This window comes from Euleptes europaea, chromosome 16, assembly GCF_029931775.1.
Source record: "Euleptes europaea isolate rEulEur1 chromosome 16, rEulEur1.hap1, whole genome shotgun sequence".
Taxonomy (NCBI): Eukaryota; Metazoa; Chordata; class Lepidosauria; order Squamata; family Sphaerodactylidae; genus Euleptes; species Euleptes europaea.
This window is the reverse complement of record NC_079327.1, coordinates 31908602-31935706: the sequence shown is the minus strand read 5'-3', so window position 1 is coordinate 31935706 and position 27105 is coordinate 31908602. Positions and strand designations below refer to the sequence as shown.

The 27105-nt window shown below is 43.8% G+C and overlaps 1 protein-coding gene across 1 annotated transcript; it reads left to right on the top strand.

The window, feature by feature from the left end:
• Window positions 1-682: 682 nt before the first annotated feature.
• On the top strand, window positions 683-17278 carry LOC130488367 (interleukin-1 receptor-like 2). Its single transcript, XM_056862029.1, has 10 exons — window positions 683-740; window positions 2689-2947; window positions 6517-6703; window positions 8651-8817; window positions 10639-10700; window positions 11705-11828; window positions 13185-13321; window positions 15141-15284; window positions 15813-15962; window positions 16887-17278. The coding sequence occupies exons 1-10, from the start codon at window positions 683-685 to the stop codon at window positions 17276-17278; spliced, it is 1680 nt and encodes a 559-aa protein (XP_056718007.1).
• The last annotated feature ends 9827 nt before the right edge of the window (window positions 17279-27105 follow it).

Here is a 27105-nt window from a genome sequence, read left to right as displayed (position 1 = left end):
TGTGTAAAGTGCCGTCAAGTCGCAGCTGACTTATGGCGACCCCTTTTGGGGGTGTTCATGGCAAGAGACTAACAGAGGTGGTTTGCCAGTGCCTTCCTCTGCACAGCAGCCCTGGTGTTTCTTGGTGGTCTCCCATCCAAATACTAACCAGGGCTGACCCTGCTTAGCTTCTGAGATCTGACAAGATCAGGCTAGCCTGGGCCATCCAGGTCAGGGCAATAACTAAGTTAGCCCATGTTAAAGAATTAAAAATGAACTTGGTTTTTTAATCGCTCATGCTGAAAAGAAAAGATAATGGTCAAAGGTAATTATATACATGCTAGTAATGATTGACTCTACAGGGGCTTCTTGGTTCTTCTCAATAAGGAAGGGGATATGTTTTATACAGGAGCAGCACCTCCCCCCATAGGTTGTACTAAAGATGATGGGTTTGACTTAATTTCTGTTCTTTGTGACAAGTCCTTGCAAGCTATACATTTCTGTTCTTTGTGACAAGTCTTTGCAAGCTATAAGTCTACATCTTATATTTACTGTACTCTGTGGGGTGTGTGTGTGTGTGTGTCCAAAATAATGAAAAGCCTTGTTAATGATGAGTAGCGTAAAAACAAGTACTATTGTGTATTAAATTGAAATAAGGTGCCATAAGAGACCTCTTTCCTCTCTTTTTCCTGTGCAGTGAACCATGAAGTCCACATTTTGGCTTTCTGTTACGTTAACTTTATTCTGTTTGGTCCAATCAGGTAAGTGGGTGCAGTTAACAGCTGAAGTAACTAATAACCCTTTCTGGAAAGGCTTCCGATTATTCAAAGAGAGGAAGATTAGATAATTGTAAAGCACACCACTCTCTTTTTTTTGTTAAATGACCAGTTGCTTTAGCCCTGTGCTTCTAAAATGTGCCCAGTTATGGTGCTTTGTGTGGAATCAAGTTTCTTGTTTCTGCAATTGCCTTTTTAAAATATTATGGAACAAGTTGGGAACCCGCAAGCAAATTGCAGAAGTGGTTATCCTATTCCCTCGCTTTTACTTCCTTCCTTCTCCCTCCCACAATGTCTTTGGGATCTCTCTCTCTCAACACACACACTTCGTTGTTAATTTCTGTTTCTTTCGATGTCCCTCTGGTCTCTCACACACAAACATGCATACACACACACTGTCCTTAATTTTTCTCTTCTCCATTTATCCCCCCCCCGCACGCATGCACGCACACGAACACACACACACATTGCCCTCAACTTCTCTTTCTCAGTCCCTCCAGTCTCTCTCACACACAAGTTATTTTTCTCACTTCCCTCCAGTCACGCTGGCACCCACTTCTGCAGCTCAGCGCGGGAAGGGGGGCAGCAGTTAGGGTTGCCAGGTCCCTCTTTGCCACCGGCGGGAGGTTTTTGGGGCGGAGCCTGAGGAGGGCTGGGTTTGGGGAGGGGAGGGACTTCACTGCCATAGAGTCCAATTGCCAAAGCGGCCATTTTTCTCCAGGTGATCTGATCTCTATCGGCTGGAGATCAGTTGAATTAGCAGGAGATCTCCTGCTACTACCTGGCAGTTTAGGAAAATGGTATAGGAGCGAAGAACATTTACAAACAAGGTGCAATTTATATAAGCTACTGAGATACCTATATACATACAATGTACAAACACAAGAAACCACACTATAACCAACACACAGTTTGTATAAAATACAATCAAAGGGCAAAATGTCTTCCAAAGGTCTCAGCAGAGTACCAAGCAAGTAGAGTTCAAGTTCAATATTCAAGATGAATGAGAAGCCACAATCTTCAATAGGATATGGCTGTTTCAAATTCACAATAATGTAGAATCCTTCTTCAGTCCTTCAGAGAATTGCTTCTAAAGAGTGTATAGTCATACACAATCATTTTCATATCCCACACAGGGTAAGTATAAATCAGGTTACTACAAGACATCCAAAAGGTACTTCACATCATGCAGCATCTCCCCCACATCATGCAGCATCTCCCCCACTACCTGGCAGTTGGCAACCCTAGCAGCAGTTCCTATCCTTCCCTCTCTCAACAGTGCGCCAAGGCTCTCTCTCTCTCTCTGAGCCCCCTTACAGACATGGGGGCAGGGAGCCCACCAGCGGCTCCCAGGCTCCCCCACTGGGGATGGGCCCTGCTGCCGCCATGCTCCCGGGCTTTGCTGCCACTGCAACTGCTGGGCTCTAAGGGGGTAAGAGTATTGTCTGTGCATAGGCAGACAATGTTTTATTTAGTTTGGGAGGAATTTACCCCCCTGTTTATTTTTGAAAACTTTTTGGATTTTTCTGCAGACCCAGGAGGTCCCCTGAATCAAAACCCTGCAGCCAAAACCTTCAAGTTTTCCAAAATCTCTAATTCTTTTTGTCATCTACAGAATAGCAAGAGCCGCCATGTATCCAACATAATACCCTGGATTGCAGGGGCTTTATGCACATGGCGGCTCAAGGAAATATAGTAGCTGAAGAAAGCGGGCCGGCTTCTTGCCTCCAGGAACATCTCTGGAATAAGAAAGGGCAATGTGAGCTGTGGTGGCCCAGCCATGAAGGAGAGACAGTTCACGGCCAGGCTGTGTCCTTATGTGGATCTGATTGCATCCTGTTGATAATAATGGCAGTTTGGAGTTGTTTTCTCCTGAAAGAGTCGAGTAAATCTCACTCGCCATCTTAACTCACTTTCTCCTCCTCCTCTGTAGAGAAATGTACTGTTCAAGAGGATGACGTGTACGACGCTGGTCTGAAAACGGTCCTAGAGGGACGATCTGTTGGGATTGATTGTTATCGGGGCAAAAGATTTCATCTTAACCAGAAGATCTATAATCTGAGCTGGTATAGAAATGGAAGCGAAGAGCCCATAACTAAAAAAACAGATTCCAGAATACAACAACATGATAACATGCTTTGGTTTCTTTCTGCAAATGTTAAAGATTCTGGATTCTACACATGTGTTGTACGGTCAGGACTCTCTTTTACGTGTGTTGCTTTTGGGGAGGGGGTAGATTTTGCTTTACCCATGAGAATGTCCATGTCATAGTGTAGCACATACAATTTTCAGTGCTGCTTGGGAACGGATTGTTGGCATTGCATTCTTTGTAGGGGTTTGTTGGTCTCTTCCCAACACACATATTTAGGGACATAGGCTGGCATTTGAAAATTGCCTATAAGAAGCTCCGCTGTTCCTCATTGGTGTTCCTAGGCTTTCATAAATTCTTGCAGAAAAACCTTAAACTTCTCAGAGCTCTATTCAAAATTCTCAAATATGCGATCCTTTTTCATTGGCCGAAATTATTGCTTCAAAACCCAAATGGGCTTGAATAAAATTTATAGATGCCTCATCCCTCAGTACTCCAGTCAGTCAAGTCTTTATTGCATTAGCAACAACAACAACAAAAGCCAGAGCAATAATACAGAATAAGGTGGAAATTCTGCCAAAATAAACCACCAAGATTAAGTTAATTCATGCCATTATATTCCCTATTACTGTGTATGGGTGTGAAACTGGACATTGAAGAAAGCTGATAGGATGAAAGTAGATTGCTTTGAAATGTGGTGTTGGAGGAGAGTGTTATGGATACCATGGACAGCCAAAAAAAACCAAACCAGTGGGTTATAGATCAAATCAAGCCTGAACTGACCCTAGAAGCTAAAATGACTAAATCGAGGCTATTGTATTTTGGTCACATTATGAGAAGACAAGAGTCACTGGAAAAGACAGTCATGCTAGGAAAAGTTGAGGGCAGCAGGAAAAGAGGAAGACCCAACAAGAGATGGATTGACTCAATAAAGGAAGCCACAGCCCTCAATTTGCATAATCTGAGCAAGGCTGTCAAAGACAGGACATTTTGGAGGACTTTGATTCATAGGGTCGCCATGAGTCGGAAACGACTTGACGGCTCTTAACACACACACACAAAATCAATAACATTAAAAGAGCACCATAATTTAACATTATTTAAAGAATTAAACATTTCCCATAAAATATTAAAATGCAAATACAAATTCATCATTGAAATATATAATAATAGGAAGGAAAGATAATATAATCCAGAGACAAATAAAAGATGGCAAGTGACCCAGAGTAGAGCAATTATCGGTCAGAGATATGGTCAGCATGCCCCATCATCTTTTTATGCTTCGTGATGGATGTAGACAAGCTGGAACGTGTCCAGAGAAGGGCAACAAAGATGGTGAGGGGTCTGGAGAACAAGTCCTATGTTGAAAGGTTGAAGGAGCTAGGTATATTTAGCCTGAAGAGGAGAAGACTGAGAGGGGATATGATAACCATCTTCAAATACTTGAAGGGCTGTCATATAGAGGAGGGTGCACTGCCAAGTTGTTTTCTGTTGCTCAAGAAGGTCGGACCAGAACCAACGGGTTGACATTAAATCAAAAGAGTTTCTGTCTAGACATTAGGAAGAATTTTCTAACAGAGCAGTTCCTCAGTGGAACAGGCTTCCTCGGGAGGTGGTAAGCTCTCCTTCCCTGGAGGTTTTTAAGAAGAGGTTAGATGGCCATCTGTCAGCAATGCTGATTCTGTGACCTTAGGCAGATGATGAGAGGGGGAGGGGCATCTTGGCCATCTTCTGGTCACTAGGGGTGTGGAGGGGGGAGGTAGTTGTGATTTTCCTGCATTGTGCAGGGGGTTGGACTTGATGGCCCTGGTGGTCCCTTCCAACTCTATGATTCTAAGATTCTAACTCAAAATGACATGGTGGCAGCAAATCTTGCAATTTGGAAAGTAGTGAATTTGTCTCTGCCTTTCAATAATATGATTAATTTCTCCCGATCTGACCTTCCTGGAAAGTAGGATAATATGGTCTGCAAAAATCAGTTACGCTCATCCTCATACCTTGAACATTGGAATGTGATGTGGGATAGATCCTCAATAGACTTTTTAATTTTTTTAAAATGTATTTAACTTAAAATGGTCATCATAAAATGCATAGAAAAAACTAAGTGAATAATGAAAACCCCATAAACTCCCATCTAGGCGGCAAAACTAACTCTCAAAAAGGGTGAAACAGGCAACAAAAAGGCCAATGTCCCCCACTAACACTATCAAAACCATTGTAAAACGTTGTGAAATAGTTCAGTGTCTTTGACAAAAGAAAAACCTACAAACAGAAATATAACACACGGATACCAAGGTGATTTCAAATCACTTCCATCACTGAACACTACAGCCCCCCAAATCCATATTCAAAGTAAAGTTCCCCAGTTCTGCTGATCTTTCTCATAAGCAGCCATCATAAGTTTAAAAATCTAGGACAGTCAAATGAAACCCCCCAGATGGATCAACCCTCTCACACTACCCACTCAGAGTCTCATCAAAAGTGCCACTAGAAAGACACTCCACTTCTCTTAGCTCCCAACCCTACAGGCAAATGTCAAACAGTGCATACCCCCATGACCCATACCCCAAATCTACAAACTTCACAATCCTCGATAGACTTTTGATCAAAGGACAGATTCTTTTCCTATATGGGATCCCATTGAAATGGCCTTCCAAGACTGCCAGTGGTAAAATATCCCTCAATACTAGCTGAATACTGATTCCTTCCCTTCCTGTGAATTGAGGCAATTAAATCAAAATGGTGCAGCTTCCACCCACAGGTGGCTGCCCTCTCTCTTGGAAATTGATTCAGTTCGAAACGGGATTCACTTGAAACTGATGCTTCAGTTTAAAGAATGACATGGGGGGGGGAGTCTGTTTTCAGCATAAATCATTTGTACAATCATGGATGACCAATTAAATGTGTGTTAAATGCCATCAAGTCACTTCTGACTTGATGGCCTCCAAAACTTGATGACCTCCAAAACCTCCTATAATTAAGAGCCTTGCTCAGGTCTTGCAAACGGAGGCTTCCTTGATTGAGTCAATCCATCTCATCTTGGGTCATCCTCTTTTCTTGCTGCCTTCAGCTTTTCCTAGCCTTTTTGTCTTTTCCAGTGAGTCTTGTCTTCTTATAATATGACCAAAGTACAATAGCCTCAGTTTAGTCATCTTAGCTTCTAGGGTCAGTTCAGGCTTGATTTGATTAGAACCCACTTATTTGTCTTTTTAGCGGTTCACAGTATACGTTAAACTCTCCTCCAATAGCAATTAAGTATGAGCCATTTATTTGAATATAGGATACCTGCGCATATAATCAGAAGCAGTCTTCACCAGCAGAAGGAGCCTTTCACTGGTACAAGAGGTCTTTTAGGCTTCTTACACTGGGGAAAGCCTTCTTCAACCCGACGTCTGTATCACAAATTCCTTGGCACCCATAGAACTCACAGTTACAAAATATTAGTAAAACAAAGGCCCACTGTGTGTGATGTATTGCCTAAGAAGAACGGTGCTATCAGAATGAAATAAACTGTATTGCTACACCTTTGAAAGCATAACCAGCTATTCTTCTTGTATTGATTATTGAAGGAGTAGTATGATTATCCCTTACTTGATGCATATATTTTCTTTGGGAATTTGTTTCTCTGTGTGTTCTATGAAAATATTTTAACATACACTTTTTTGGTTACAGGGAGTCAGCAAGATGTTACAAAAGTGTTGTGAGACTTGAAGTTTTCAGCAACAGAGAAGGCCGGTGTTTTAATGATGAACCATTAAATACGCAAAAGATACCAATAGGATCAAACGCAAAGCTTGTGTGTCCTGCCTTGGAGGGTTTTAAAGAAGATATGAATACTTTGTCTTTCCACTGGTATAAGGTACATATCTAATGATAGGGACCCCCCACAGAATAGCATAAAGGAGGTGTCAGAGGTCAGTAGTGAGAGGGGGGGAATTGATGAAAATAAAATGGCCCTTCTTTCCACCTGTGGAAATCTTCCACTGGCTACAACCCTATGTGAATTATCTATGTAGCAATAAAAGATTGTATCAGAACACTTTTTGCTTCTAATTAAGAATATATTTGATTTGGAATGTTTCATGATTTCTTGTTTATTGAGCACAAGATGTTTTTATGTCTGTTTTGCCAAGGCACATGAACAATTAGTCTTACAGTGTTCGTTTGTTTAAGAAGGTGGTTAGCCACTTGTGTGTATGGAATCTGTCTGTGATCTGTGTCAGTGCTGTTACTTGTAACTAAGAAGTTCTTATTGGGTGGGGGAGTGACAGGGAACCCGTGTGGTTTAGAGCATAGCTCAGCCTTCAGAACACCATGTTATTGCAAATAAAACACCAGACTTGGATTAGAGTCACATCCTCCCTCTGCTGTGCAGAGTTTTGGTGGTGTTGGGCCAATCGCCCTGGTCTTCAACCCTAGCCTGCAGGGCTCTTCTTCTTCACAGAATGCAGCCAGGTTACTTTGCCAAGGAAAAGGTCACCGTGAAATGGATTTTCAGAACTCTAATATACTGTATTGCTCTTTCAACTGAATAGGCATTGTGTCCATTAGGAGCAGACTGGGCCACTAAAATGGCACAGAAGCAAGCTGGACAGCCCTTTGTGGCCCCAGTTAGAGGCAATAGGGGAGGAGGTGAGAGCCAGTGTGGTATATTGGTTAGGAGCGGTGGACTCTAATCTGGAGAACCAGATTTGATTCCCCACTCCTCCACATGAGCAGCAGACTCTAACCTGGTGAACCGGGTTGGTTTCCCCACTTCTACACATGAAACCGGGTGGGTGACCTTGGGCCAGTTCTCTTAGAGCTCTCTCTGCCTCACCTACCTCACAAGGTGTCTGTTGTGGGGAGAGGAAGGGAAGGCGATTGTAAGCCGGTTTGAGTCTCCTTAAAAATGGCATATAAAAACCAACTCTTCTCCTCCTCCTTCTTCTCCTTCTTCTTCTCTTTCTCCTCCTCCTCCTCCTCAGTGGTAGAGCCTCTGCTTGAGATGCAGAAGGTCCCAGGTTCAATCCCTGGCATCTCCAGTTAAAGGGACCAGGCAAGTAGGTGATGTGAAAGACCTCTTCCTGAGACCCTGGAGAAGCGCTGCTGGTCTGAGTAGACAATACTGACTTTGATGGACCAAGGGTCTGATTCAGTATAAGGCAGCTTCATGTGTTCATGTGTTCTTCTGCCCATTGTCACTGACTGGGTCGAAGTCGCTGCAGAACTGCCAACATGATCGGGTATAAATTTGGCTTGATCCTGGCCACCATCGGCCTCCAGTGTGGTGTAGTGGTTTGGAGCGGTGGAGTCTGATCTGGAGAACCGGGTTAGATTCCCCACTCCTCCACATGAGTGGTGGCTACTAATCTGGTGAACTGGATTTGTTTCCCCACTCCTACCCACAAAGCCAGCTGGGTGATCTTGGGCTAGTCACGGTTCTATTAAGAGCTCTCTCAGCCTCACCCACCTCACAGGGTGTCTGTTGTGGGGAGGGGAAGGTAAGGTGATTGTAAGCCGGTTTGATTCTCCCTTAAGTGGTAGAGAAAGTCGGCATATAAAAACCAACTCTTCTTCTTCTTCTTCCAGAACAGCAGCCTATTAGAAATGTTCTCGGAAAGTGAAAGGGCCAATCCAACCATTATCCACTATATAAAATAGTGGGGAACTGTCTTGGTTTTTGATTTCCATTCTTTGGTGGGATCATGACTGGGATTTGTCAAGGATTAAGCCGAAGTCTGCGGGAAACATTTTGTGGCTCAGTTGAGTGTACTCTGTTCACATGCTGTGTATGATGAAATGGAACTACCTTGGTTGCACTTAGGAATGTAAACAGCTGGAAGGGGAACGATTTGGCTTCCACGGCAAGGATTTTATAATCGACAATGTGAATTCAGATGATTCTGGAAAGTACCAGTGCAACGCAACATACACTTATGAGGGGAGCAAATATAACATTTCAGGAAGCATTTTTGTAATTGCTGTAGGTAAGTGAATGCATTTTGTTAGTTACTGGTAAAGTAATATTTTGTAAGCAATGCTGCCAGGTATTGGGTTGGACCCAATGGAGCAATATCATGGATAGGAGGATTTCTACCCAGGGAGCATGACTTTCTTTCATCCGCCCCCCCCATGTTCTAACAGAAAATGCACCCCCCATGCTGCTTCTGGGGCACAATTTCAGGGGGCATTTTGGGCTGTAGCAGGAGTGGGAGGCAAGAAGGCCTTGCTGTGCGAGCGGAAATCCTTCCACCCGCAGAAATCCTCCTTAGACCCAAGACATTGGGCAAAAACGCATGTCGCTTTAGCCTGCTTTATTCCCTGTTTCAGCCAAGATTCAGCCAGGATCGAACACATGCATTTTCGCCGAACTTGCGTTCGATCCTGGCTGAATCCTGGCTGAAACAGGGAATGAAGCAACCATGCATTTTTGACCTTTGGCTCCTATTTTTTTTTATCAGTGCAAAACTTTTATTAACGTCACTGGGTTTTCAATCAATGCCCAGCGGCGTTTTCAAGGTGTACAAGTCGAGGTTGGTAACTTCAAATCTCCTAGTATTCTTATCACTAATGACATAAGATCACCACTGAACAATTTTATACGCTTCAGTGGGTCATCTGAAAATATTGATGCAGCAGTGAAAGTGGAAATGAATGTTTTAAAATCAAATCCATATTTTGTTCAATGCGCCTTCTTAAATTCCATTTGCAAATATAGAAATTTCACCTACTAATCTTACCTTGCCTGTGAAAACCATCACTGTGAAATGTATCAATGAAATGTATCAATGAAAGTGGTGTTTTAGTGGATGCACCCTTAACAATGTAAAATATACATGGATCCATGTTTCTTTGGCCTGTTGAAATTGTTGATTGGGTGCAAGTATCAGGTTTATATTTTATTTTCTTTTGTACTTGCAGGAAGAGTGGAGGGTTATTGTTGTTGTTGCTTGAAACTCCTTCTCTTTGGTTCCTGTGGTCTTGGTTAGGCACAGTTTTGGGTGCAGGCTAAATGTTCTTGACGGGGGGAGAACATTTGAAAAATATTCCTGCATGTAAATTCAGATAGACACCACCAGCAGAAGGCAGTCAAGCATTCTTGCTGGGAGAGCTGAAGTCTGCCATCATGGAAAGCAACTGACAAGTGGTTTGCTGTGGGATCCTCCATGTATCGCTCTTTTCCGTTACTTCAAACTGCCTTTCTCCCTAGCTTGGGGGCAGCTTCAATACTGCCCTCATCCACCTGTGGCTTTCCAGAGAACACAATAGTCTTCTGTCCACACTTAGTCCACAAATACAGCAGTCTCAGAAATACTTGTTGCTTTCCTGTCACATATAATTTGACCCCAAGGAACTATGTGAACTGACATTTCACAGTTGTCACTATCTTTGTCACTGCTGTGCCATGGCAAGCGACGTTTACTTTGGAGTTTCTGTGTCAACAAATTGGCATTCTCACAATGAGTTTGTGGGCCATGGTGCTGTGACTGTACTGAATGTTCTCCCATCCCTGTGTGAAAGATGCAAATTGTACTGTAATACAATCATATAGTACGCAAGAGACAAGGCTGTTAATCCTCTGTTGAAATCTTATGAATAGGTGGCCTTCTGCAAGCCTTTTGCAAAATTATTCTCAGTTCTCCCATCTGTCTAACTTGGATATAATAATGACCTAGAGTACAGGTTTGTTATAAGGATTACTGAGTGAATGCATATTATGTGCTTTGAACTCTCAAAGCCCTATATTGTGACGATTATGTGCTGGATATGTGTTCTTGTTTTAAAACTTCTTTTTAATTTTTTGCTAGCAAGTCCAGAGAGAAAAATAACTGAGATTCTGTACCCAAGAAACAACACAATTGAAGCGGAACTTGGTAAATCTCGGTCGCGCTCTCTGTATTTTATCGTCAGTCTGTTTAGATCTATCTATCTATAGACATATGATAACTGTGAGGGAAACTGGCAAAAAACATATCGCCTTTTGGGCTGCAAGAAAATTTTAGTTTTGTCTAGTTAAATTTCAGTCCTTGGAAATCCCTGTTAGTAATCCAAGTAAATGGCACGATTCCCACAGATCAAGCTACTACCACAGATCAAGCACAGATCAAGCTACTACCAGTTACTTTCTTTCCATCCCATAGCTTTGTCTCTCTTTTGCTTTTTACTTTCCAGAATATCACCAGATAACAGAAAATTTTGTAGTAGCAAAATTAAAAGAGTCTATTGGCTCCCTAAAGATTATCAAAATGTATTCCACAGGCTTTTGTGACTCAGAGCTCACTGGATGGTTTTATTGTGTTGCTCTTTACCTTGTTTCCCTGTATTTTTTAGCCTCCTTTATTTTTCTGTTATGGTCTTTCTGTGGCCTCACTTCTCAGTAATATCTCTTTCTTTTTCTTTAAAAAACTGGGTCTATTTCCATTTCCCCTGCCGCCCCCTTTCCCATTCCCTCCCCGAGTTCATTGGCAACAGCACCCAAAGCTTTCACATTCAAGCGAGTCAGAGACTTAAAGGCAATTCTCTCTCTGGTAAATTCACACAAGAGGTAGGCAGGTCATGCAAACAGATTGGAAAACCGGTGGCCAACTCCACCATATGTATACCTGAGAATGCATCACTGTTATCACTTTCCACAAGGATATAGGAAGGAGTCTCTAACAGTGAATACCTCAAATTTCCCCAGAGAGCTGAAAATAGACAGGGTGGAAGCCACAGTGGACCTGATGTTATGCAGAGACATTGTCCCTCACCACTAAGTGGAAGGAAATTGTATGTTTTAGCTAGCAGGGACATAGTGTCTTAGGACACTATGCATATCTGTGTTCTCATGCCATTGTACAACTGCATATTAAAGGCCTCTGATGTCCTTTCATTTCAGGATCCACTGTGTTTGTAGAGTGCAACGTGTCAACTTTCCGAGACAGTGTTATTTATATTTCCTGGAAGGTCAATAAAACTCTTGTTGATGATCTGTTTAAGGGTAGAATTAAAGAGGGATCTCAGTAAGTATATATACATTTATTGTACTTACATAAATCAAGCAGAGATTTGACCCAGTAACTGACCTGTTTTCTTCGTTTAATGCAATGAGTGCTAATTTCATGGTGGATAAAAACAATTCTTGACACATACAATTGGGGGGTGCTAATAGTAGTTACTGTTCTGTAAGCTACCTTGGATTGTGTGTGTGTGTGTGTAAAGTGCCGTCAAGTCGCAGCTGACTTATGGCGACCCCTTTTGGGGTTTTCATGGCAAGAGACTAACAGAGGTGGTTTGCCAGTGCCTTCCTCTGCACAGCAACCCTGGTATTCCTTGGTGGTCTCCCATCCAAATACTAACCAGGGCTGACCCTGCTTAGCTTCTGAGATCTGACGAGATCAGGCTAGCCTGGGCTATCCAGGTCAGTGCACCTTGGATTACCGTTTACTAAAGAACAGTGTTTCACATTCAGGACTCTTTATATAATGTATGTAGACGAAATAAGATTGATTTTTCATGTGTTCTTAGAAACCCCAGATTTCCTTGGAAGATAAGTAATGAGAGTCAGTCTTCTCTGGCAAATAACTTCCCCCCTACTTGCAAATCTTTTCTGAGAATTGCAGACACCTTTGGATTGGATTGTGTATCTTGCTTTCAGTTCTTATGGACAACAGTCAGGCCCAGCTGGCTTTTAAACTGTGTGTGCATGTACCATAGAACATTCTCCAGAATCCAGGCATTCTGATGCTTACGGGTTCTTCTGCAGACAAATTGACATGGGTGGTGTTGCCTAGTGTCAGAAAGTGAAAATGCCACCAACATGTTGACACGTGGATGCTGAACTTCACTTAAAATGTGAGGTGGTACAGTTTCTTGAATAGAGTCCCATGGCGCAGAGTGGTAAGCTGCAATACTGCAGTCCAAGCTCTGCTCACGACCTGAGTTCGATCCTAACGGAAAGTTGGTTTCAGGTAGCCGGCTCAAGGTTGACTCAGCCTTCCATCCTTCCGAGGTCGGTCAAATGAGTACCCAGCTTGCTGGGGATAAAAGTGTAGATGACTGGGGAAGGCACTAGCAAACCACCCCATAAACACAGTCTGCCTTGTAAACGTTGGGATGTGACGTCACCCCATGGGTCAGGAATGACCCGGTGCTTGCACAGGGGACCTTTACAGTTTCTTGAGACAACTACAGCATGTCAGGTTTTTGTACTGTTGAATCTGCCCTGAATATGGCTGGTGTGGCTTCATCTATCTAGCAACTGGTTTATAGCTGAGCTGAGATTTTTGTAACTAGCACTACCTGTTCCCTCCTTGATATATGAGGGCACAGTGGATCATGAGTGCAGATCTTCACTGTGGTGTTTCCATTTTGGACAGAAACGATTTTCTCCTGGAAAATGGGCTGTTTTCTGTAGTGTCTCTGAACATCACAGAACTGAGACATGAAGATTATGGTGAGCGGTTTGTCTGCTATGCTGGCGAAGTAGCAGCATACATCTCAGTGCAACCCCCAAGTATGTCATTCACTTTTTGTTAGTAATATATTTTGTGGAAAGTATTTTAAAAGGGAAAGGTAACTGATTTAAAAAGGAATGCAAAAATAACAGGTTTTCCAGACTGAAAATGTTTTATAAAAAAGTAGTAGAGACCTGTGAAAACTTGGTGATGGAAGAAGGGTTTGGGGCAAAGGAAAGAAAAGAGACTATCCTTTCCTCTACCCTTCCCACTCATATCTCCTGGGATTATCCTGGGATTATCCCAGGCAAAGCAGCTGTGGCAGGCAAAGCACAGGGCAGTGGTTCCCAACCTTTTCGGGCCACCCCCCCCTTAGTTCCACAAACTCAACCCCAGGGCCCCTCTATTCTATAAAAAGCATTGTTCAAAATAGGGGTTTGCATGACTCACTAAAGAAGATAATGACAATAAAATTTCAAAACAGTAACAGTTCATTACACATCTAAAACTTTTTAGTTGAAATGTAGTCAACAAAACTGATGAACTTGATCCAGTGATACCAGCTCTTCAAAGTCTGGAAAAAAATTCCACCAAATTTACCAGCATGGTGCCATAGCTTGATCTATTGTAAAGTAGTGAACAACACAGTTGAAGAGGCCCGTCTCTAGCGCCCCCTGCTGCCCCCTTGTCTCTTTGTGTCCCCCTAGGTAATCCTACTGCCCCCCAGGGGGTGGTACTGCCCACTTTGGGAACCACTGGCATAGGGCATATTTGTGATGGTGGAGGATGTGTGTCAGCAGTCATCCACAGATGCTGAAGGAAATGTGGCAGTCTCCATCTCAAGTTAGCCCTTTTCATCTGCCTTCCTTAGAGCTCTACGGTTGCCAGATCTTCTGTCTCAGATCTTGAGACTCAAAGTAGGTTGGGGTCTGGCAGGCAAGATATGGAAACTCATGGGGCAGAGAATGGGAAACAGCCTGATTATGCCTGGATTATCCGGGGTGGAACTTGATGGATTTGTGGGTACATCAAGCACTCAAGTTCCACCCTGAACTTGTTGCTTTCTTGAAGATCTTGAGAAGGCTAAAGCCCTGAAACCTCAAATCAAGCCCTGCACTCTTACAACTCCCAGCTAGCATCTGCCACCCACAGTTGGCAAAGTTGGGAGAATCTCCACAGTGGTGGCTAAAGATGGTAGTGAGGAAGGACTTCAGAAGAATAGGTATAGCTCATAGGTTTATTCTCCACTATTTCACCAAGCCTTGAAGGAGTTTTGCTTGGGTGATACTCTCCCACCCAGCATACCAGCACCATATATATGCTGGGATGGGGATGTCTGCTGATTACTACATTAACGATATTGTTATTATAAATCAAAATGCTGCTGCTGAACTTTTAAGCCCTATATGGTTTGGGACCGACACACCTGAAGGACACCTACTCCCTTACGAACCTACCCAACCACTATGGTCATCTCTGGAGGCCCTGCTTTGGGTGCCCCCACCTTCTGAGATTAGGTGGTTGGCAACCAGGGATAGGGCCTTCTCGGTAGTGGCACCAAAATTCTTGAACTCTCTCCCCAGGGAGATTTGTCTGTCTTCTGTTGCGATCTCCTGCCAATGGGTCAATACTTTTTTGTTTCATTGGGCATTCCCTCAGTGATCCTTCCTTCCTGTCCAGTGTTTTTAATTGCTGCTTTTGTTTTGTATGTATTTGAGCTCTGATTTTAATTGTTTCAACGATGGGTTTTGGGGTGGTTTTAGTGGCCACAAAGGCAAGATACAAATTTTGCAAAATAAAATAAATAAATTGTTTGCCTGCTTTGGTTATGCATGATGGACTTCACTTTCTATTATTCTTGTTTATTTCTTGGTGCAGCTGTACATTATATTAGATACTTGATTGGAGGCCTTGCTGTACTAATATTTGTTACAGCTGTTCTCGTGCTAATCTACATGTTGTTCAAGATTGACATCATACTTTGGTACCGAAAGTCATGCCATCCTTTTCTTCATAAAAAAGGTAATTGCGTATTACATTCTGAATTACTATATCTGTAACTAGATGCAAACAAGAAAAGCTACAGCAACTTAACCAGCTTTGGCAAATGGCAACCCCTATAGATGCCAGGATAAGAAGGCCGCTAGTAACTGCTAAGAATGGAGACCAGTTTTTATGTTATGGGAATTGTGTGACTGATACCTCTTTGTGTCACTTTTCATATTATCTGTAATGAATGAACACTAGAGGTTTCACAGGCAGGACCCTCATTCCACCTGCAGGGACTAGCAATGTTGGCTTTAGAAGTAAACCCATTGAAGTCCCTCCCATGCAGTCTCCAAAACATTGTTGCAGCCACTGACATGGGAAGCAAACACAAGAAATCTCTGCAACCATGACCCTTAATCAGGATGATTGCTAAGTCACTTAAATATACTATACAAGCTCTATTGGCTCGTAACAGGTAGCTTGAAAGGAGGACATGGTATACACTATACTTGAAATATGAGATTGTTTGGTTCTGCAAGTCACCTTGGTTGTTCTTCTCAGTTGCAGATGGGAAGATCTATGATGCATATGTGTTGTCTCCAAAAACCCACAACCCAGATTGCTTTGTTCTGAAAGTACTTCCTGAGGTTTTGGAGAACCAGTGTGGATATACTCTATTTATATTTGGTAGGGATGACTTACCAGGAAAAGGTAACATTTGAATATTCATTTTTAGAATTGCTTTTTAAACTAAATACACAATTTCATCTTTGTCTTTTATCCTTGAAACAACAGACTTCTTAAACTTGTATTTGGGGCATGATCCAGGGGCTTAGACATGCGACCCAGATTATTATTTTTTTACAGCAAATCAGCAAACTATTGCTTAAACTTTTGAATGATACATGACACTCCAATAAATAAATTAGTCTTACAATCAGTAACTTGTATCAAAACTGTTGTTTATTTCAGGCGAGCTTAATTACCAGCTATGCATGGTATAGATGAAATCACTGGATCTGCATTAACATTAATAATGCTTTCTAGAGCATGGGTGTCAGACATAAGGCCCGAGGGCTGGATCAGGCCCCTTGAGGGCTCTTATCCAGTCCACGAGCCAGCTGAGGCAGCCATCCCCTCCCCACTCCTGATCTGGGCTGGTAAGTCCGCTGCAGGCTCGCCAGCTGAGGCTGCCACCTTCCCCAGTCCCAAAGTGTCAATTTTCAAAGGATCTAAAAGAAAAGAAAATACTGTAATAGTGTTATTGTTTTAAGCATGTTCATATTTTACGTAAAAAATAATATCATTCATTTGCCTTGCCTGTGTCTTCTATAAAGTTTGTATCTCCAGTACCTGGCATCAAATTTTATGGCACACATGGCCCGGCCCGACCAAGTGACATTTATGTTAGATCCAGCCCTCGTAACAAATGAGTTCGACACCCCTGGTCTAGAGGCTAAATCAATATTTCCAATTCCTGGGCCCGAATACCAAATTTCTGAAAGCACAAATGATCAGAGTTTAATGATTGTTCCAGCAGCCGTTACTATAGTGTTCATACTTGTTACAGTAGATGGTTGTTTTGCAGGATGTATTATTCTCTTGTAATTCTGATGTATCTCTTCTAATTTACAGCGCTGGTCACTGTTATTGATGAAACTATTAAGCAAAGCAGAAGGCTGATCATTATTTTAAAGTCAGGATTGCCAAGCTACAACTTATTAGAAGAGGCGCCTGAGCAGCAGATAGCGCTATACAACGCTCTCGTGCACGATGGAATGAAAGTAATCCTGATTGAAATAGGTAAAATCAAGGATTACAGTAACATGCCAGAATCCATTCAATACATTAAGCAAAAACATGGAGCCATCCGATGGAAAGGGGACCTCGCAAAGAGTCAATTTTATTCTGCAAGTACCAAATTCTGGAAAAAGGTCAGGTATCAAATGCCACCAGGACATCTGATCTCTGCACAATTACCTTTGGTGGAAACATCGCTTGATGCGTGTCAAACGAAAGGAAGATGATCCTTGTGTCATTTTCATAACTCTTGATGCATTGGTTTTGAAAGGCTGTTCTGATAGATGTCCTTAGAGCCCACCTTTAGATGGACTTTCATGTTTTTGTATTTGCTGCTTAACCACACTTAACTAGCATTCTCATGTACATAAGAAAGAACGCATTTTATAAAGATGTATTGTTCGGCATTGTTTATATTACCACAGTGCTTCTTGGCAAGAGAACACGTAAGTGATGGCTGTGATCAAACAGAATGTCCCCAGGGTAGCCAGGGCTGCACATGCACAGGCAAAACAAAGCTGAAACCTTGCTGATCAGCTGTTTGGTGAATCCTTTCCAAAATGTCAGTCAGAGAGGCACAGCTTTAAAGGGCAATGTGCTTCCATCCTGGGCTGCTCTGTACACTGTTAGACTGAGGCCATTACATATCTGTTGGATCAGGAATGAGACTCACTAGGGTTGCCATCCTCCAGGTACTAGCTGGAGATCTCCTGTTATTACAACTGATCTCCAGCTGATAGAGATCAGTTCACCTGGAGAAAATGGTCGCTTTGGCCATTGGACTCCCTCCCCTCCTCAAACCCACCCCTCCTCAGTCTCTGCCCCTAAAACCTCCTGCCAGTGGCAAAGAGGGACCTGGCAACCCTAAGACTCACGCACAGAGTGCCTGCTTACAAGTAGTGACTCTCAAACCAGTTCAAGGGATGTCTGTGCAAGCAAACTTTTATGTGTGTGTTTGAGGCCCCAGATGGATTGGTGCAGTTGTAACTTTGTTTTCCTTGACCTCAAATTTGAAAAAAAAAAATATTGTGACAACATTTGAGAAATGACTGAAATAATTTGCAGGATTCTCAGGAAATACATTTTCCAGGTACAAATATAAAGTTTTAGGGAGAGGAGAGAGTCTTTATATTCCAGATACATTTCATTTAACCATGTTTACATTATAGAAACCTAGGAGCCCTGTGGTGCAGAGTGGTAAGCTGCAGTACTGCAGTCCAAGCTCTGATCACGACCTGAGTTCGATCCCAACAGTAGTTGGTTTCAGGTAGCCGGCTCAAGGTTGACTCAGCCTTCCATCCTTCCGAGGTCGGTAAAATGAGTACCCAGCTTGCTGGGGGTAAAGGGAAGATGACTGGGGAAGGCACTGGCAAACCACCCTGGAAACATAGTCTGCCTAGTAAACGTCGGGATGTGACGTCAGGAAGGACCCGGTGCTTGCACAGGGGACCTTTACCTTTACATTATAGAAAAGGAAGCAGAATGCTTAAAAGATTCAATCCAAAATGGCTCTTATGCGTTGTCAGTGGTGTTGAATTGTAGGAAATTTATTGGTGAAAATGTAAGAGTAAAATTAAAATAGGTGCATCAGTGATTTACCAGCCGGTGCACAATGAATTTTTATTGGCTGCTTGGTAAAGACTAAAAAGTTTACGATACATTGTGATCATTTGTAGCTCCTGTTTCACTGTCACCAGTTTTTTTTTTTTACCATTCAACAAATTAAATAGCTTCTTACTGGCGATTACACTGCATATTTCTATGATAAAAAATTATATTGTAGCTTGAGTAATTATGGGTGTGCAGAAGTGTTACCAGGAAGCGATTTTTCACCCATAGAAGATATTGCACAATTGTTATATAACCATGGGTTTTCCACCTCATTTTGAGGCTTGAAACACAGGCAGAATTCTTCACAAAGCATTACAAAAAGACACCTCTGTGCATGCTGATCATCTATATAAGTAAATATTTGTATTGCAAAGGTATGTTAAAATTCTCTTTTTCTGTAAGCCCTTACAAAATGCATGTGTTGGGATGTTTTTGTACTTTGGAGGTGATGACATGATTGCCATCGTACAAAGATACGGAATGGACTATATGGGAGGAAAAGGCAATAGGCAAAACAGAATCAATAACGTGTGGTTTGATTACACCCCAGTTAATTTCTGACATGTCAATGCAGAAGGTCCAATAAATCAGGATATTTTGGTTGGCAACAAACCAGACTTCTTCACTACAGTTTGTAGGTATCTGTTAATGCTGTTCCTGCTACATGTAGCTTGTTGTGATATTTGAATTCACACACTACAGGTCGTTGAGCAGTGACAGCTCTTGCTAGCTGTGTGTGTGTGTGTGTGTGTGTGTGTGTATGTGTGTAAAGTGCCGTCAAGTCGCAGCCGACTTATGGCGACCCCTTTTGGGGTTTTCATGGCAAGAGACTATCAGAGGTGGTTTGCCAGTGCCTTCCTCTGCACAGTAACCCTGGTATTCCTTGGTGGTCTCCCATCCAAATACTAACCAGGGCTGACCCTGCTTAGCTTCTGAGATCTGATGAGATCAGGCTAGCCTGGGCCATCCAGGTCAGAGCTTGCTAGCCATAGATATGACAATAAATGCAGGTTACTCTCTCTGTGGGAGGTAGAGTGGAGACAAAACAACCTGGGACTTAAACCAGAGTTTGTCTCATCTGTAGACTAATCAAACATGTGTTGTACAAGCTACATTTCTAAACAACCCACAGTTTATCATGATGTCTAAATGCAGGCTATGACAGAGAAAATGGTTAACAGTCAGCACTAAAGGCTTCTGTAGAGGATACTGAGCATGTGCTGTTTAACACAGGCAGTAAACTGCTGTGTTTTGCCGATCATGTAGTATGACAGGTTCTGCCAATCTGGCTTCTTTAAACCACTAAAGGAAATACAACGTAGCTCTCTGCAAGCTAGAACAAATTCATTCTTTGGCAGGTTTACTGCAAGGTGAATGGCACACCCTTGTAGATCTCCAGTCTGTTTCTTCTCCTGTTTTAATCTGAAGGTCACACAGCTCTCAAGTCTCCTTTATTATGTGTAAACCTTTTCAAGTGAGTTTAATGGGATTTAGCATAACCGAGTGCCTTGAGTTATGATTACAAGTCACTTTTCTTTTGAAAATGCCTTCAATTAGACAGGGCACTACGCCTAGGTAATAACTGGTTTCCATTTGTGTTTTGCTTGAAATGTGCTATTGTCCCTGCGAACTCAATACCAATTCAAGTATTTTGATATAATTATTTTATTTAAAATAGTTGTACCCTGCTTTATCTTCTGAAATTCATGGTGGTTAACAAAGTGCTGTGCAGAGGAAGGCACTGGCAAACCACCTCTGTTAGTCTCTTGCCATGAAAACCCCCAAAAAGGGGTCGCCATAAGTTGGCTGCGACTTGACGGCACTTTACACACACACAACAAAGTAACAGAATCTGCAAACCTCGTGGGCATTTGTGTGTTGCAGTAGCAATGATATCATTCTTTTTTTCTTGGTGGGTTTGCAAGTTGAATGAGAGATTACACACCTGTTGTTTAGATCATGCTTTGTCTTGGACAGTTATTTGGTGCAATTACAGAAAAAGGGTTGATTAATTGCTTTTTAAGAGTTGTGATTGGTCTTATCATCTTGATATCTCAGATGATCTCATGGGAACTTGTTGATTGGCTGTTTGCACCTGTGTTGTTATCTCTTATTTAGAGTACCAATCAGATATTTGGAAATAGTCACACAACTGTGAGAACCAAACTTAGAGAAATATAATTTTCTCTATAAATAAGCACTCTTGTGGGAAGCAAATCAGATTTCCTTGGCAGGGAGAAAGCAGAGATTAAGATCTCTTGGTGAGATATTGGATACTTTGGGTCTTTTTTGATAATCCCTAAAAGCAGACACAAAAAGCTAAAAACCTGATTTGTTTTAAACTAGTATAATCAATTATAATATGAATAAATAATGCTAGAATCTCTGATATTGTTAACATGTGTGTCCACAGTTTTTGTGGAGTTAATCATCTTATGCCTTTATTTTTTACCGTCTTGGTTAATAAAAAGAATTTCTTCTTTGTTTAATAAAAGATTCTACAGGTGTCATGTTTAGTTTCTGGTTGCTTAAAAAAGAAAAACCAGAATCATGTCCAAAAGATTAATTTTGTGTTATCACGAGTTAGAGCAGAGGAGTCTTTCTCTGGCATGATGAACCTTAGAGAACTTTGTTGCTGCCCAGTGTTTCACAAGCCAAGCTTTGGAAAGATTGTTCTGTGCGAGTTTCTCTATTGGTGCAGAGAATAATTCTCATACTACATGTGTACTGGTGTGATGTCTGAAGGCATTCACTTTAATGTAATTTATAAATGCTGGGATGTTAGAAGCATACCATAAGGTACCGGTGAAAATGTAGTCTTAGACTGGGAATGGGGGAGGTGCTGAGAAGTGGATGTTTTTTCTTCTGAGACTAATTTTTCAAGGTTTTTGTTTCAACAGGAACTACAATTCTCTTCAATTTACTGAAGCTATATGCTTTATAAAAGGTAAAGGTCCCCTGTACAAGCACCGGGTCATTCCTGACCCATGGGGTGATGTCACATCCCGACGTTTACTAGGCAGACTTTGTTTATGGGGTGGTTTGCCAGTGCCTTCCCCAGTCATCATCCCTTTACTCCCAAGCAAGCTGGGTACTCATTTTAGTGACCTCGGAAGGATGGAAGGCTGAGTCAACCTTGAGCCGGCTACGCGAAATCAACTTCCGTTGGGATCGAACTCAGGTTGTGAGCAGAGCTTGGACTGCAGTACTGCAGCTTACCACTCTTCGCCACGGGGCTCCTATATGCTTTATGCTGCAGTCTTAATCCATTTATTTGGAAGTCTGTGCCTGGCTCTCGAAACAATGTAAATTCAGTACTGGACTGAGAATTAGGGGTGAGGGAATTCCAAAGTGTTGGTGCCAAAACAACTCAATATTAAAAGGCTGCTGCTATTACTATAGAGAGCCAGCATGGTGGTGTGATTAAGGTGTCGAACTAGGATCTAGGAAACCCAGGTTCGAATCCCCACTCTCCGATGGAAACTTTCTGGGTGTCCTTGGGCCAGTCACACACTCTCAGCCTCAACCCTGGCAAGTATTCGGATGGGAGAACTCTAAGGAATACCAGGGGCATGACTGGAGGCAGGCAATGGCAAACCACCTTTGAACGTCTCTTACCTTGAAAACCCCATTAGTCACAGAAGTGACTTGATGGCAAAAAAACCCCAAACAACTATTAGAATGTCACTGGGCGAAAACGCATGGTCACTTTAGCCTCCTTTATTCCCTATTCCAGCCAGGATTTTGCCAGGATCAAACGTACGTTCAGCGAAACACATGCGTTCGATCCTAGCTGAATCCTAGCTGAAACGGAATAAAGGAGGCTAGCGTTTTTGCCCACTGTAATTCAGCTGTTACAGGGCATGATGAGAATTTAAGTTCATTATGCCTACTCCCAGCACTTGCTTGGACTGTCCCCCCTGCCTTTTGCAGCTGCATGGAGAGAGAGTGAGAGGATGAGAAGCTGTTTGCTTTCCCCCCAGATGGGAGCCAGAAGAGCCAGCTAGCTTGGGAGAGGGAGGGCAGGCAGAACCACTCCTCAAGTGAGAAGGGGAAAGAAATAAATGTAACACAAATTGAACAAAAGTTAACTCCCTACCTTGCAGCACAGATGGGAGACAGGAAACCAATACTCCTTGACACACATACAACAAATCTGTACCTGCTCTTTTCAGGGAGGGGGAGAAACCCTGTTTCTTGTCTGAGGTGCTACCCATCAGGCCCCTATGCTTTCGCCCTTTGCATGGGCATGCAAGACTTTCTGTGTATGCATCTGTATATGTCTTCATTGCCATCTCTAAATCAAAGGAAAATGATACATAAGATCTTACAGAATAGTAGAAGCTTTTGTTCCAATGCTGTATTCATGTGTGCGGGGGGGGGGGAGACCCAAAACGCCACAGTCGAGGTCTTTTCCTACTACTCTCTTATCTGTATTATCAGTAATTAGATCAGTAATATAGATTTTGTTTTCCAAGCAGTTGCCACACACAGTCATACTGCAGCTACCATGGCTGGGGCCAGTTCTTTATCATCCATGCATACCCTTTTTAAAAATGGTAAGACTGTGTTTCAAAGGCCTTTTTTGGCCATTGTTTACAAGATGCAATATGTTTGAATGGGAAGAAATATAGTGAATAAATTTAATAGTTTAAAATTTATCTAGTGTTTAAAATCAGAAGTTAGCATTAGTTACATATCCGATTGATCAGGAATTATTTTTTAGCTTAATAGCTTCAGGCTCCTGGCTTGTGTTAACCATGCTGTCAGAGTCGTTCTAAATTATGTAGGCTTGTTTAAGCCCCAGGAAAGTTGTGGAACCTGCACCGACTTCTGTCTCAGAATACAGAGAGTCCATCAATTATGATTACTAAGGTGCATGAATAACTTTTCCTGAAGAAACTGCTGGATATTAATTCAACCCCCTATTGGTGCTTTCTGTTCATTTAGCTGCTACAGAGCACCCACAAATTTAAACGAGGGAAGTATTTCCTCCTAAAGGTAAAGGCAGTCCCCTGTGCAAGCACTGGGTCATTCCTGACCCATGGGGTGATGTCACATCCCGGCGTTTACTAGGCAGACTTGGTTTCCGGGGTGGTTTGCCAGTGCCTTCCCCAGTCATCTACACTTTATCCCCAGCAAGTTGGGTACTCATTTGACCAACCTTGGAAGGATGGAAGGCTAAGTCAATCTTGAGCTGGCTACCTGAAACCGAATTCTGTTGGGATCGAACTCAGGTCGTGAGCAGAGCTTGGACTGCAGTACTGCAGGTTACCATGCTGCACCACAGGGCTCTATTTTCCCCTACACACCAGGAAACACGCTCTATGCCAGGTTTTTTTTTTAATGACAACAGTCTGCTGTTCAAGTGGAGTTTTATTATTATCATTATGTACGCAATAACCTAATAGTAGCCCTATCAGGCCAGACTAACCTGATCTTGTCAGAGCTTGGAAGCCAAGCAGGGTTGCCCACAGTCAGTACTTGGATGGGAGACCACCAAGGAAAACCGGGCCTGCTATGCAGAGGAAGGCAATGGCAAACCACCTCGTGCTCATCCCTTGCCTTGAAAACCCATGAGATAGAATCAATCAATATTTATTTCAGTACAGAGTCAGCTCCATATATAAGTAAAAGGCAATGAAATTAAAGTTAGATTAAGAGTATTAATAGTAGATTAACAATATTAATGATAATAAAATTAAGTTTAAAAAGTAAGCTGTAAAAGGGGAGGTAGTGTCATCTACTGAATAAGATTATTGATCTCAGTCAGCTGTTTAGGTAACCCCCATATCCAGGGATGGTTATCTCCCAAGAAGAGTCTGCGAGAAGGGAAACATAAAATTCTTCAGAACTTCCAGGAAAGGTTGACAGAATGGGGACAATATAGTGCGACCTAATATTGTAAAAAAAAGGAATGAGGTAGAACATCATGGGGTGTTGCCGTGAGTTGGTTGTGACTCAGTGGCTCACTTTACCTTATGCACACAGGAAGCTGCCTTATACCGAATCGGACCATTTCTCCATTAAGGTCAGTATTATCTACTCGGACTACCAGCGGCTCTCCAGGATCTCAGGTAGAAACCTTCACAACACCTGCTACCCTATCCTTTGAACTGGAGATGCCAAGGATCGAAGCGGGGACCTTCTGCATGCAAAGCAGAGGCTCGTCCTCTAGAGCCACCATGGGTAAAAACGCATGGGAGGTTTCGCCTTGGATTTGCCGCTCTGTAGATGCACATTTCCCCCATCTGAATTCTCAAAACTCTGCATGGGGGCTGATTTTTGCGTTGGGAGAATATGACTGGGGGAAATGTGCATTTAGAGAGTGGCAAATGCTAAGCAAACCTCCCATGCGTTTTTGCCCCATGACTCTCTAGGGCAGGGATGGGGAACCTCAGGCCCGGGGGACGTATGCGGCCCCCGAGGACATTTCTGTGGCCCTCGGGAGCTCCGAGGGCCAGGGGTATGTGTGCGTGGGGGAGGCGTGGAGGTTGGGGCCTGGTTGCATGGGGCTGGTGTGTGCGGATGTGTGTGTGTGTGTGTGTGGGAAGGCTTTTCTTTCTTTTTTTCTGTCACTCTCCTTTCTCTCCCTCTTTGTCTGTCTCCCTCCGTCCTTTTCTTTCTCCCCCTCCCTCCATTTCTTTCTCCCTCTTTCCCCCTCCCTCCCTTTTCCTCTTTCTGTTTTCTTTCCTCCCTCCCTTCCCTGCGGATCGGATCGGCTGCGGGCTGCGCCCCCCTGGCGCCTCGTTTGCTCAGGCCCACTGCTGGCTGCCCTCCCGCCTGGGGGGGGGAGGAGGAAGGGGGGAACAGGGGTGCCCTCCAGGCCGTCTCTGCGTGGCCTCCCCTGGGGTTGCCAACCTCCAGGTGGTGGCTGGAGACCTGGCAACCCTAGCCTCCCCCCCCCCGCCGGGAGATCTACACCTGGTTATGGCCCCCGAACGATGTTATAAATGTGCAAATGGCCCTTGGCAGGGAAAGGTTCCCCACCCCTGCTCTAGGGTGTAGCAGGCACGTTCCTGGCTCCCAAAAGTGGCATTTGAATGAAAAGAAACAGAAAGCCAGGGCAATCGCCCGAGAGAGGCTTTTCAAAGGACTAGGGTCGCGTTGAAACTCCTCCTCCTAGAAAGATGCGTGCAAAACAGGGAGCACAAGGGCTCTATAAAACCATTTATTCATGGAAGGTTTTGCACTGGATTTGCCACTCTTGTGATGCACTTTCTCCCCATCCCTATTCTCAAAACTCAACAATAAGCCGCCCTGCAGAGTTTTGAGAATTCAGACGGGGAAAAGGTGCAGCTAAAGAGTGGCAAATCCAATGCAAAACCTTCCATGAATAAATGGCCTATGGTGCGCGGCCTCGATGCACGCCTAAGGGCCAATTTCTCCCCCCACGCTCGCAAATGCACGCCCCGGCCGACGGGTGCAGGCGCCTCGGGAACACTGGGGGCGGCGCCTGCTGAAAGCGCCTTGGCCACTAAGGGGCGCTAGAGGAGCGGCCGCCGCCCGCGCGAACGGTCCGGCGAGCGGAGGGAGCCGCGGCCGGGGCTTCACCTGGGCGGCGTCCTCCTGCCTGCCTTTCTTCCTCCCTCCCGGCTCTCCAGCATCCTTTGGCAACCCAAGGTAGGCAGAGGCGAAGGACGGGAGGGGCGCCTTTCCAGCCCCGTCGGCCTTCCTGCCACTAGACGCGCCGGCAGCGACTTTGCACGCTGGAAAAAAAGCCCCCCTCTCTTGCTTGCCCGCAGTTACTATACGGATAAACCCCGGTTGACTTGGCGGCGGGTGGGAAGCATCCACGCGAGCTGCTCAGGGAGGGCTGTGCGGATAGGTCGGAGCCGGGGAAATGGAAATCGGGGGCAGATTTCGTGACTGCCCTGAGGCCATTCATGCAGGGGAGGTTTTGCCTAGGACTTGCCCCCCTCTCTCTCTCTGTGTGTAAAGTGCCGTCAAGTCGCAGCTGGCTTATGGCGACCCCTTTTTGGGGTTTTCATGGCAAGAGATTAACAGAGGTGGCTTGCCAGTGCCTTCCTCTGCACAGCAACCCTGGTCTTCCTTGGCGGTCTCCCATCCAAATACTAATCAGGGCTGGCCCTGCTTAGCTTCTGAGATCTGACGGCATCAGGCTAGCCTGGGCCACCCAGGTCAGGGCTAACTCTCTAGATGCACCTTTTCCCCATCCGAGTTCTCCAAACGCAACAACCAGCCCCCATGCAGAGTTTGGAGAATCTGGATGGGGGGAATGGTGCATCTAGAGAGGGGCAAAACCTTCCGAGCAGAAATGGCCCACGATGGGCAAAGTTGCGCCGGTTGAAACGCCCCCTTCTCCGCGGCTTTAACAGGTCCGGGGCACCTGCTTGGGCAGGGCGTGAGAAAACCGAAGCACAGAAGCTCCCACAGGCCATTTATGCATGGGTGTGTTTTTTGTTTTTTGTTTGCCTTGGAT

Coding starts and splice junctions, on each gene's coding strand:
- LOC130488367 (XM_056862029.1), top strand. CDS start 683: ATGAAGTCCACATTTTGGCTTTCTGTTACGTTAACTTTATTCTGTTTG. Junction 2,948..6,516: donor TTCTACACATGTGTTGTACG/GTCAGGACTCTC, acceptor TTTTGGTTACAG/GGAGTCAGCAAGATGTTACA. Junction 15,285..15,812: donor TCCTTTTCTTCATAAAAAAG/GTAATTGCGTAT, acceptor TGTTCTTCTCAG/TTGCAGATGGGAAGATCTAT.